The sequence below is a fragment of the Toxotes jaculatrix genome, chromosome 14 (genome assembly GCF_017976425.1).
Source record: "Toxotes jaculatrix isolate fToxJac2 chromosome 14, fToxJac2.pri, whole genome shotgun sequence".
Classification (NCBI taxonomy): domain Eukaryota; kingdom Metazoa; phylum Chordata; class Actinopteri; family Toxotidae; genus Toxotes; species Toxotes jaculatrix.
Window position 1 is genome coordinate 4,836,225 of NC_054407.1, and position 13,193 is coordinate 4,849,417.

The 13,193-nt window shown below is 39.3% G+C and overlaps 1 protein-coding gene across 1 annotated transcript in view; it reads left to right on the top strand.

Moving 5' to 3' along the window:
- The window catches only part of astn1 (astrotactin 1), a 336,997-nt gene that overhangs the window by 198,903 nt on the left and 124,901 nt on the right, over positions 1 to 13,193 (top strand). The window contains exon 17 of the mRNA XM_041055289.1: positions 6,149 to 6,337. Coding sequence (XP_040911223.1) covers positions 6,149 to 6,337 — 189 coding nt within the window. The remainder of the gene's footprint in view (positions 1 to 6,148; positions 6,338 to 13,193) is intronic.

The following is a 13,193-nucleotide window of genomic DNA, read 5'->3' on the forward strand; positions in this document are numbered from 1 at the left end:
CGTCTCAGTGCTTAAAGATACTGTAACGACATCTCTACTCATCTTTCAGTGCCAAACATCCTTTAACAGCCTTTGAGGTACCTTACATGCTGTGCTGTTGCAGAAAATAAAATTGTAACAGAATAGTGTATGCAGAATTGCCTGCAGAAAAACACAAGTTTCTAAATCTATTCTTATCAGCAGCCAGAGCAGTTTTATGATAATAAAAATTCTTGAACATATAAAGACTATCACCACAGGGTGCGTTGCTGGCAATTTTGTAATGCAGTGCTAAAAGGTTCAAGTTCGCTCCATTATATCACATTAAACTCTTGTTGAAGCAGTCAACTGTGGGCTGATCGTGGTGGTTCAGCTGTGGTGCTCGGAGCGAACCCTGAAAGGCAATAAATGGGTGAAAGTCAACTTCCCTTTAATCACAAATTAGCAAAATGTCACTTCAAAAGGGCACAAACTAAAAGGCAGCTCAGCAAGCACAAGCAAACAATAGGGACACAGTGCTAAGAAACAGTGTCCACTGACTATTGTACTTGCAAATTCAACTTGTCTGTTGACTGTCTAATAACTCATAATAATATTAAATATCCATTAGCATCCAGAGGCACACTTAGTCAGGGTCCTAATGAAGACAGATGTATCCAAACAAAATAAAAACCAGCATTAACATGTTCTTCTCTCTCTAGAACAATAAAAGTGCTCCGGGTAGTGAAGGTTTTCAGCAGTTCTCATAAAAAGGTGGCCTTTCCAGGGAGCACCCAAACCCAGGGCATCATAATGGGATGCTAAAGTTAGGTTACTGCCTCACAGCCAGAGCAAATGAGAGCGCAGTTGTAAAAGCCAGTGCCTGAAGGAATGGACGTTCTTTTTACTTAACATGACAAAGAGAGGCAGATTCAAAGGTTGCATGATGGGGAGAGATGTGGGAATGACTAAAGAACGATAGGATATGCCAATTTCTGCAAAAACAAATTAATGTTGATGGATGCATTGTTTTGTTAGTTTGTTGTCACCAATGACAAGACTTTTTTTTTCAGCATTATATACAGTTGTTCCAGCAACATTCATCTCTAAAAAAAAAAATTGAAATAAGCCGAATAGATTAAGTTGATGCTTTCCCCCAGATCTTTGCAAACCAGAGTCTACAGCCATTCCAGCAGCTCTGTGAGGCTGCACTGAGTAATAGTTACCATGTTCACCACCTCGTTATTTATTCATTACTCATTACTCAGTTTAGTTTAGCACTCACATTTAGCAAGTTAGCATGCTAACATTTGAGAATATGCATTAAACAAAAAGCTCTTAAACAAAAGATTTGGACAAAGAAAAATGTTTACCTGGTGATTCTTCATTTATAAAAAGCTGTTTTCATTTAAATGTGCAGTATACTTTAAATTTAGTCCTCAGAAGAAACCACATGGTAACACATCTCTTCTGGCTCTGATTATTTCTTTTCTCATAATTTTGCTCTGGTGATTGATATTTCCTTTCCTGTTTGGCATTGTGCAAACAAGCAAAACAACTAAGTTTAATTTATGAAAGGTAGACCTAGCCACAACATGAAAACCGGTAACTGACTTTAATGCTGTAGCTGATTGGTGAATGACACAAGGATGAAAAAGAGATATTTCATAGAAACACTACCTGTGTCTGACTTTCGGATTTTTAAATGTGCTTTTTTTTGGTCTTCCAAACCATACACAGTGTTTTCCCTTATGAATCAGCACTGATGGTTTATTACTTTCAAGCCCATATACACATACTAACAAGAGCACATCCATTATTTAATGCAAGTATGCGTGTGAAAGAATTTAGTGTGTGTATCTGCGTGCCATTGTGCCATTAGCTTGTTCCTGAGAAGTACATGTTAAAGCAAATCAATAAAGCAGCAGTGTAGGATTTATGGAGTGGTGAGGTTGCAGATTGCAACCAGCTGAATCCCCCTCCCCTCACCTCTGCCTTTCCACGCATGTAGGAGAACCTACGGTGATTTGTGCAACAGACACACAGCATCCAGTTAAAGAGCAGCCTAGCTACAGTGTTCACTCACTAAAAAACTCACATCCACCTCGGTTCTTTCTTTTTCTCTCATTCTTTCACATCATCATTATCAAAAAGTTGCTGAGTGTACCGGAGCTTTTTGGTTATTTATTACCATTTTTACAGGTAAAAAGTGGACGTCACATGCAAATATGATTACACATATTGAGACAGATAAATGTGGACAGGTTGATGGATTGATCGAAAGGAGGTCAGCATTCAGAAATATGTATCTCATTTTATTTTCCTCGTCTTTGTCTCTGGCTCTGTGATAGCCTGTCATATATCACAAAGCTTTGTATCCATAGCAAGACCAAAGCGTTCTGACAGCGCCTGCCATGGAAACTTAACAGAGTAAGATAACTGTGGATAGGTATTTAGTCAAGCAGTACTTCTTCTGAAGGCTGCTCCTGGCTGCTGACACGTCAGGGATTATACAGAATATTTTCTGACGGGTTTCTCACTGCTAAATGTATTATTCTATAAAAATATATCTGCCTTTTTTCTTTTCATTTGCCTCACTAAATAACTTTTTTTTTTTCTGTCGGCAGTGTTTCAGGCCAAAGAAAAATTTGTTGAAATATATTGAATTCAGTCATTTTCTTTGCTTGGAAGGAGGACGTCATTTAATAATTTAGATTTTTGTCATGTTTTTTTACGTGCATGCGTTACTCATAAAAAATATCTTAAATAGTTTCCATTCTGATAAGTGCAGCCACCCCTACTGTAAATACAGCCATGACACCTCTAATGCATTTCCAATGGTGTTGCTGTGGTCTGAAAGTGGCTGCCATGCCTGCTGAGGACACACTTTCTATTTTCTCTTCACTCAGAAGCGACTCGGCAGCCTCTATCTTTTTTACTCCTATTTCCCACTTTAGCTCATCATTTTTCAACAGCCACCGGAGGGGTGAGGCTACTGATTTTTACATCTGATAGTAAAGCCCCCATCGCTCATCCTCGCCGCGCTCTCTGTCTCTCACTTCAGTGGTCTCCTAATTTAATTTTAGAGGGAGAAGTAAGAGCAAGCGGAGCGTGAGTGCTGAGATATCAATACTGCTTCTCCTGGAAATGATAATGATAAACTGCTATTGCACTTTTGCGTTCCTATGTTTGCCAGGAGAGAATCCCAGCGGGCACACGGTCATTTTGTTACAGCGTGTGGTCAACGTATCATATCAAACACGCTTTCTTGTGCATTTTATCTTCTGATTCTGCAGCTCAGTTAGTGAATTCACTAAAATTAAATTAACATTGTTCTTTGCTTGTTTCCAGCACGCCGGTACAACCCCCAAAAAAGTCCATCTCCATGTTGACAGAATTATTCATTTCTTTAAAAAGCTCTTTTATCCCACTGTTGTGAGTAAAAACCTGTCAAATCAGCTTAGGTCCCTCGTAGGACACAAAATCCCTGAGGGAGATTCACTGTCTAAATTAGCTATGAAGCAGCTCTTTAACCCTGAGATTTTTACTGCCACTTATCCAAGCCTAAATGAAGAGGGGAAACACTGATCTTTAACTTTGGTGTCTCCCTGAAACACATCAGAGGATGGTGTTACCATGTCTAGTGAAGTGGCCTGTCTCATCATTTTTGTTGTTAAAAATTCAGATTAGTGAAAGTTAGAAAGATCTTTAGAGTGAAAAATGCCCAGTAAATCAAGACAAACCTGTGGCAAAACCCAAGTCAACTCTATCTCCACTTACTTGGAGCTTTCAACCGCATAACACCGTCCTCATTTGCAGATGGAGTTTACTCAGTTATGGAGCTGTAGATGTTCAAAGTTTGTGTAATTCTAAACACATCCGGGACTTTTTATTCATTCTGACCATTGATCATGGCAGTTCATTCTTGACCTTCGAAAAAGTAGTGATCAAAACAATTTTAATTCAAGGTCCACTTATTTGCTTGCCTTGGAACTTTTGACCATGTGACATATCATGTGATTTGTTCAGCCAGAAACACTAAACACAAATATACTGAAATATACTGTGTACACCGTTCAGCCACAACATTAAAACCAGTTATTAGTTTTACTGATCTGCGATTAAAGGCTTATGTTACCAAGCTGTACACAGATATTATTGTATAACTGACATTGCTGAGTTGGTTTACTGACTTCATGATGTGTTTACCATTATCATTACCACAATCAAATGCTCTGCTGATTCTTGGTCCGGTGCTCGCTTAATCATGAGTGAAAGACAACTTTGTAGACGAGAAAGGAAAAAAAATACTGACAAGAAAATAAAGAGTTTCAGTGCAAAGAAGCAAATTGTAAAGTCTTTCTATCCTGTTTGACACTGTAGGTTCTCAGAGCTTACACAGAAATGTGCTGTAGTTTGTGCACAAGTTTCCTGTTCTGCATTATTTATCTGTTCACACCAGATTTTGTCTGCCTGTGATTCTGATCCCTCATCATGTATCATGAAATAGACCCAGAAATGTATACGCACCTGAACTCAGCTTCCGCTGCACACACACACACACACACAAAAAAAAAGAAAAAAAAAAAGAAAAAAACTGTTAAACATCAACAGCACTTCATTTCCACAGTGTATAAGTATGTTAAGTTTTTCTTTTTGGTGAGCACCGTGGATAATCAGCACGCTTTGGTTGAAAGGGTTCATGAATAGTAAGTAGCTGACTCAGATGTCCACTAAACCGGTTTAAGACACTTAGTGGCAGATGGGTGACAGAAACTGTCACTTCACCCACTGTAATTTCAAATATCTATATGCAGTTAATAAAGTGAGACAAACCTCGATTAAAAGGGGTAACACAACAAGACACCTGCACCCTGAGAAAGTTTGCTGCTGCTAGATCTCGCATTAGCGACATGTCATTGTTAGAAGCATTTGATTTTTCTAATAACTCTAATGACTTTAAAGTCATGGACATCACTTTGTAATGACCAAAAACAAGACAAAGCCTAATTAAGCCTTACTTCATCATGTCGTTGTGACATGTCATGTGATTCAGTCTGAAAATTCACTGAAAAAAGTTTTATACACAAGTTTTCAGAGACTGTGGTTTGTCTGAATACAAAACGTTTTAGCCCCACCAGTGGCTTGACTGAGCGGTTGTCTGTCAGTCAGCCTACCACTTTGGTCCACGCTGAAATATTTCATGAACTGACTGTCACAGAGTTAAGTGAATACATTTACAATGTCAAAGGGATGAATCCTTCCGACTTTAGTGATCCCTGACTGATCCACTCATGATATTCTAAATACAGCTTACTGTAGATTGTTATACTTGTTTTAATGTGTTCTGCTCCAACTGCTGCTGCTGTTTCTTCTTCAATCAGTACAAAAATACATGTCAATAATAATAATTTTACTTACATTGATAATGTGGGGGAAGAGATTGCTGGAATAATCATGCAAAGCCATTGGTTACTAAGCCTTTACCATCAGATTAGCATTAAAAAATAATCTGACTACAACATCGTCCCATCATAAATCATTTAACTACACGTCACATTTTTTTATTCTTATTTAACATGAAATTAATGTATCTGGCCACTAAAATTATAAGAAACTCAAGGTAAGAATATACTCCAGCCTTTATGGTGTTGCTCTGAACACACACCGATCAGCCACCACATTAAAACCAGTAACTGACCAGTAACTGACTAATTTTTGATGTGGAGGCTGATTGGTGCTTTACAGCTGTGATGTACAGTCTATACTACACTATATAAAGCATGCATATGGTGAGATCTACAGTGGGAATATGCACTGAATCAGTGGTTGGAATACTTATTATTCTGTGTAGTGGGAGTCGTAGTAGGGATTTCCTTCAGTTAGTGCCAAGACAGCATCTGTACTTTATCTGTGATCCATGCAAAGCCTGTGAGACTCCGCAGCTTTGTGTGGCTTACCTCTAAGACATATCAAAAAAAAAAACTACCTTTTGAAAAGATGGTATTTTAGAGGGGGAATAGGGAGTGGCTGAACAAAAAAAAAACAAAAAAAAAAACATGTCTCTATTTTCCCCGTCACATCAAACTCTGCTTCATTTTCTCCTCATGAATCTCAATCAGCAAAAAGCTGAATTTTATTACTGAAAACATTAAACTCTTGTTTTTGTTTTCCCCCTGTATCTTCCCAGCTTTCAGCTCGGCTATCCATTCTCTGGACGGGGCGACGCAGCGGAGTGACTTTGTCTCCATCCTCAGGGAGTTTGGGAATCACTACGTGCAGGAGGCAGTCTACGGCTTCCAGGAGTCCTGTACCATCTGGTACCCCAACAAGCAGGTCCAGAGGCAGCTGTGGCTGGAGTACCAGGATATTAGCAAAGGTAGGACACAGACACTCACTCACACGCACGCACACAGATAGCTCGTGGATTTGATGAAGAATTATGTTTAGAAATGGGGAAAAAAAACTGTATTTATTAACCTGAGCATCAAAGGTAAAGCGAACAAGTGTGTTTGTGACTGTGTGGGATGTTTGAGGAACACAGTTTAATTCCTGCAGTTATTTATACACCCATTGATTGTACTGATTCATAAGCTATCACCGCCACAAAATACACTGAGGCTTTTAACGCTGAATGTGTGTGTTGGGGTGGACTGGATTGTTATGTTACGAGGAGTAAATGCATCGCTAGTGGAAATATTTAAACCTCACATGGGACCTCTTTTAACAAAGCTCCTCTCTTTTACTTTTCTAAGTTTTACCCTGTTTTAGAGAAATGTAATGGGCTCCCAGGGTGGCAGTTTTTATAAAAATTCCTCTTGTGGCCCTTGTTTCAATCTTTAGTTTTTATTGTATTTTCTGGCCACACTACACCTTGTATGGAACCAGGCCTTGGTGATTGCTTTGGTAGGGGTCTGAGTTGTTGTGTGGGCATCAACCATCCAAACAACACACATTAGCACCTCCCATCACAGTCGCTGGATAATGAACCTCAGAACTTTGTGTCATGAACCAAAAGCTGGTATCAGATGTCTGATCAGATTTAAGACTTCGATTATGTTTTGTTTCAAACTCAGTGGTTCTCAAGCTTTTTCAACAAACGGCACCACTTCATAGCGATTTTCTTGTCATAGCAGCCCCCTATGTTCATGTCCCATGTCAGCTGCACGACATGCACGCACATGCAACATTTTCAGCTAAAAGTGACACCAGAGGAGTGCATGATAAGAAGATATTTTGATGAACTTAGAAAACAAATACTTAAAAACAATAAAGGTCAAGATTTAACCAATAGCATGCTAATTCTTGTCCTTTATTGTTTTCAAGTTGAAAATGTATTGTTAAAAAAATATATATACTGAAATGAACAAATTATGCAACATCTTTAACCCAAGGTGCCATGGCATCCCATTTGGGAGCCACTATATCAATATATATCACTTACAAGGGGAATTGATAGCTGGGAGTGTTTTTTGTTGCTGATGATTAAGCTGTATTTTACTAAAATAAGATGAGTTGAGTTGAGGATTTTTACTTGTAACAGAGTATTTTCACACTGTAGTAAATCTGCTTTTACTTTACCACTGGTTGTGTTTATAGCACTGCAAATACAGTATCTCTTATTTTTGTGTATTTCATACATTTCAAATCCAGTTTCGGCTGGTGTTGACACTCTTAGTAACCAAGCAGATGATGCTGTTTTAGTGACATGTTTCCAAGTAAAAGTTTCTGTAAACATTCATGTGTAGTGGCAGTACTGTCAAATGTATTTTAGTAAGACTCATCCATGTAAATGACAGCTCCATACTCTCTGCAGCTGTTTCATTTAGAAAGATCAAATAATGTTGGCATGTTGCATCTGTTTGTTGACTACACAATTTGTGTAACTCACAGTACAAAACAATGTAATGCCACAACGCTTTTACCATCTGTCTGAGTCCCACACTGAAGGAGAGCGTGTGTTGCAGATCATAATGCGGCTTTGCGCTATAATCAGCATTGTTCTGTCTCAAGCAATTACACTAAACCACAAGCACTCTCCAGAAGCACTTCAAGCACTTGTGTTTAAATGAATAATCAAACAACCAATGTGTTTGCTTTTTTTTCGTTATTACTCAAAATGCCAGCATATGTCAGCCATCCATCTTTTTGCTACCTGTGCTTGTTTTCTCACTAAGTCGCACCAGAGATAAGTAATAGCCTGTCTCTCCCAGCCACTTCACCTCAGTGGCTCCAAACTGTCCACAGTCGTTTCCTCGGCCACTTTTCTTCACTTCCCCTGCTTCTTTGTCCAAGGACACCCCCTGCTGCGCTGCAGCGTTCACTCGCAGTTACCTCTGCGCTGACAGATGGCACCAGATGACTGAGTTTTCCCGCCCTCATGAAAACTGCATTACTCTTCATTTTCAGTCACCTCTGACACACCGGTTGCAGACGCTGCTAAATGATTCAACACAATCAGAAAATGCCATGCTCCTTCTCTTCAGCCTCTTCTTGGTAAACGGTGAAGTTTTTCCCTCAATTCATGTTACATCAAAGCTATTTAAGATTTTTCTTTGGATCGGTGTCAGCGAGCCTGCATTTTTCAGCAACTTTTCTGCAGTCCTCAGGAGTACGTGGAAGTTTACCTGCACAAGAGTGTGTGTGTGTGTGTGTGTGTAGCTATTATTTAGACATAAGCCTTTCTGGTGTAGCCTTTAACATGAATTAGAGTATTAAAAATAGAAAGAAAAATACAGTGTTCATCAAAAATCACTTTTATTACAGCAAATGTAATACAGTCCCAGCGGACTGGGAAATTACACAGTTATCACAAAGAACTGGACAAGCCCAACAAAAAACTGTCCATGGAAGTGGGTCTTGCTCTATGTCTCACATCTTTATCTCTTATATTTATCTTTGTGTGTACAGGGTTGGTAGGAAGCCAGTCAAGTGCAATCATCAGAATTCAACAAGACAAGAGGGTCACCCTTTTCTGCACTGGTGAATTCATACAATGCAAAATAAAAAAAAACACTGTCACTTATTATGATGACACTATTATTAGAATTTTCATTATAATTAGTATTTTCTTACAACTTCTTCTAGCACTGCTTTTGCCTTTGCTGATTGTGTTCTTGTGATGTTAGCTCTAACAGGGGCCCACATTTTCCTCAGCCGACAGTCCAGTTGTTATCAGTCCCCGTGGTGAAGCGACAATAAAAACATCCGATTTGGTCCATGTGAGACTGAAAATCAGATTGTTTGGAACTGGTGCGAAATCTATCCAGAATCTATTTTCCCCATCAAACAGAGAGCATGGTGATTACGTTGGGCTGTGAGGATGTGAAATGATTCAATCTAAGTGGGTAACTGTTTCAATGCGGCCCAGGACCATCCGTTTTCTAGGAAAAGAAATAGATTCCGCTAGCAAAAACGTGAAATCAGAGTCATCTTTCTTAATCTCTTCCTACCTTCTTGGAAACGTTCTGGCTTTTTGGAGGGAGTAATGAGCTCACAGGAGAGTTTGATGATCCATGTCCTCGCCCTTTGCTCCAAATACAGGATGTGCCCTACTGCAGCCTCCCTCCATATTCAGTAGAGAAGCCGGGTCGATCATTTTCTGCTTCTTAGCTGCCTGAGGCAAAATTTCTGCCAGCTGTTTTAAAGTTTATTTACATATATGGTTAATAATTATATCATATGAACAAAAAAAAAAAAGATGGATAATCTACATATTTCCAGTAATTCACAGGATTCTTTGACCTGCACCAGTGAACAAACACTGGTCTGTTATTGCAGAAAACAGCAATTTGTTGCATCTACCTCATTTAGTGCCAGCGTAGCAGCTCTTAGCTCTCCATCTGAATGAAATGCACATGTATGGGTTTTATGATTTCATACTTAAAAGGAAAATCTCATTCAGCTCATTGAATACTGGGTGAGCTGCTTGAAAGAAAAAAAAAGGAAACAGCTTTTCTCATAAATATAATATTACACTGTTACCTAAAACAACCACTCCTCCAGCGTGACTTTTTACTTTAATACAAAATCGATGAAAGGCGTCCCAGGACCTGTTATATTTTGTGGCAATTGTGCATCGACTATGAATTATAACTCAGCGGACTGGAGCTCAGTGAGTAAAAGAAGCACATAGTACGCCACTGTCTGTGAGCTTGGGCATGGCTTGTCCAGGTGATTAATGGCACTTTCTTCCCTGCACTAGGTTGTGATATGAGTTTCCTATTGTCAGACACATGACCTCAATTACCACGCCAGAGATCAGACAAGAACAGCAAGAAAGCCACTGCTGTTCTGTTCGTGTCGCCATGGTTTATTACATCGAGGAAACGCATTTGATTGGAAAGTAAAAGACCTTTAAAGACTCTCGGAAGCAGCTTTAGTTATCATTTAGAAATGTACCTAACACAGTGCAGATGTGCTCTCCACATGAGCTGGATTTGGTTCACCTGGAGACTAATGCCTTTCATGGACCTTCACCTGCACACCTGCTGACTACCTGTGGAAAAAAAAAAAACACTGATGTGGTGCTCTACCACTTCAGCCACAATTTAAAGATCACCCCAGCGATTTAGCATTGTACCCAATAACAGTATCAGACTTGCAGTGGAGAGTTACTTGGTTTTTTTATTATTATCAAACAAACTTTGCACGGCTCCCTCTGGAGCCGCAAAAAACCCTTTATATATATTGTGGGGTTTTTTTCATATATGCAGTAGCACTCCTTAAGACCTGTAAACAGTGTGTTTTTTTAAATTAAATTGTTTAAATCTGCACTAATGACTTTTTTTTTTTAGCAATGAATTAAAATATTGTGTAATGTGAAAGGGATCGCTGGTAATGATGAAACCACAAAGAATTAGCACCCAGCTTTACAGGTCGGGTGATAAACTATAGCATTTTGGGCTCGCTGCTCTCATCAGTGTCATTTCCAGCAACAGGCAGCAGTTTCAGCAAAAAAGCCTCATCAAAGTCAGTGTTTACTGTCTAGCAATGAATATCAGAGAGACAGTTATTGACTAGTTATTACAGCATTGTGCAGCTAAACAGCCAGGTAGACTAAAAGAGTGACAGGGAGACTAAATAACAGCCTTAAATTCATCAGGTGGATAGAAGCATGACACAGTGACCAATGCAAGGAAAACTTTGATTTAATAAGTGGAGAAATGTGACATATAGATGTTTCCATACAGCACACGAGTGGTCTCTGAAAGGTTTTAGGAAGTGACATGACATGAATCATGTACTGTCGTCTTCACAGTCACCAGATCTCAAGAAGAGGCGCTCCTCAGACTTTATGTCAGCCTTTTTTTCTTCAGTCTGTTTGTCTTTAATTCCATTCATTTGTCTTTAATCTCATTATATTTTAAGTTGCTTCTTGTACAAAATTAACATCAAGAACTGTCTCCAAAGTTATTTAGAAACTCTTAAAACGGGGGCAGTACCGTACCAGTATCTCAAGGTGACGTGGCGTGTTCCTGTACTTATTAAGTCGCTTATCACATTTGATTACTCGTGTCAAAAAAATGTTCCAAGAACTGCCTCCTAACTTCTTTAAAACTCTCCTAAAATGGGGACAGTGCCGCATCTATCTCCAAGTGCCTTCACAACACGCGCGGAGTGGATGTGAATATGATTAGCCTTATTCAGCTTCGCTCATCTCTCGCTCACTTAGTGACCTGGCACATGAAAAATTTTGCGAAGACCGGTTTGCTTGAAAACAGCTTCAGAATAATTAGATGCTTTGGAGTTCTGTCAAAACATTCCAACAGCAATTAAAATTTGAATATGCTTCAAAAACACCTAAAGGTGACATTACAGAGCTTGTTAAATTGTTAAATGTCAGATGAAGTTGAAAACACCGTAGAGACAGAGATGGAAATTTCAGACTCAAGCAAAGGTGTGTGTCTGCAGTAAACAGCAAACAGAGTCACAGTGAATTTAATCGCTTGCTATTGTTTCCTCTATCAGTCTACGTCTTTTTTCTCTATCTACTCATCCTCCACTCTTTTTTTTTTTCCTCTCTCTGTCACAGGCTCCCCAGCTATCCTCCTTACTTTCTCTCTCAATTAAATCACCATGACCTCTTTCCTCAACCTCAGCACCCTCCCCAGCCGAGTCAGGTGTCAGCTCTTTACCAAGCTCCGGAGCAGTGTGCTGGTGTATGTGTAAGTGTGATCACCCTTCCAGCAGCCAGGTAAAAATAGGTGCCTTATTTATTCTATTAGGGCCTGTCATTTTAACAAAGAAGCAGCAGAGAAAGTCTCACCCCGGGGTGAGAGAGTGGAGCCGAGGAGGAAGGGGGGAGGAGAGCAATGAGGAAGAGCAAGGAAGACATGGCAGAATTTATTCGCAACTGGCTCTGACCTGGGTGACCCTTCTACACCCACACGCAATACACACACCTCAGATTAGCACCACCTGCCCTGCCTGGTTACCAGCTGGGAGTTATACAATGCTCACACCAGACAGCATGATTCTTTCTATATATATGTAATTGTCTTTTAATGCTTTCACAAATTTGCTATAATCCTGAACGTATCTGGACGATTACCCAGAGGAGCTGTATGTTGAAGAAGAGCGGTCACTGAAAATGGCTAACGGGAGAGACAGTGAGATCCGAGAACTTTGAGTCATTAAGGGCCTACACCGAAATAGTCTGACAGATTCAAGGAAAGGCAAGAGACTCAGTTGTTTATGATGTAAACAAAACACAGCGTACTGCCTCCTGTGCACTCTGCCCAGTATTTCCAGTAGGTGAGAACATGTCTGACACCTACAGTTTCCTGTTGTGAGCTGTGAAAGGCAACTTTCACACATGTACTTTTTCATATGAGCAAATTTTGGCTTTTGGCTTCACTTTGTGCATGGTCAGGACAGTGGGCCTACACATGGTTAGAAAATTCAACAGCAAGTGTTATTACCTAAGATGAAGGACTGAGTGTTATGGTCTAAAATCTGTATCAGGAAAGTTATGGCATTTATCTAGATAAAAAGTTTCCACAGTGCATATTTATTTTGTAACACATTAGTCCATAACATTTCCTTTGCTGAGCTGGAATTCTCTCATATAATTATCTGAATTAATTATGGATTAATCATTAATTAATCAGTCAAAGATCCTAAGCTTGATCAGACTAAATTACCATTTTGTGTTAAGAGAAAATCTATTTATTATTTGCAAATGAAACTTGAATTTTACAAAATTCTCAATATACACAGTGATTTAAACACAG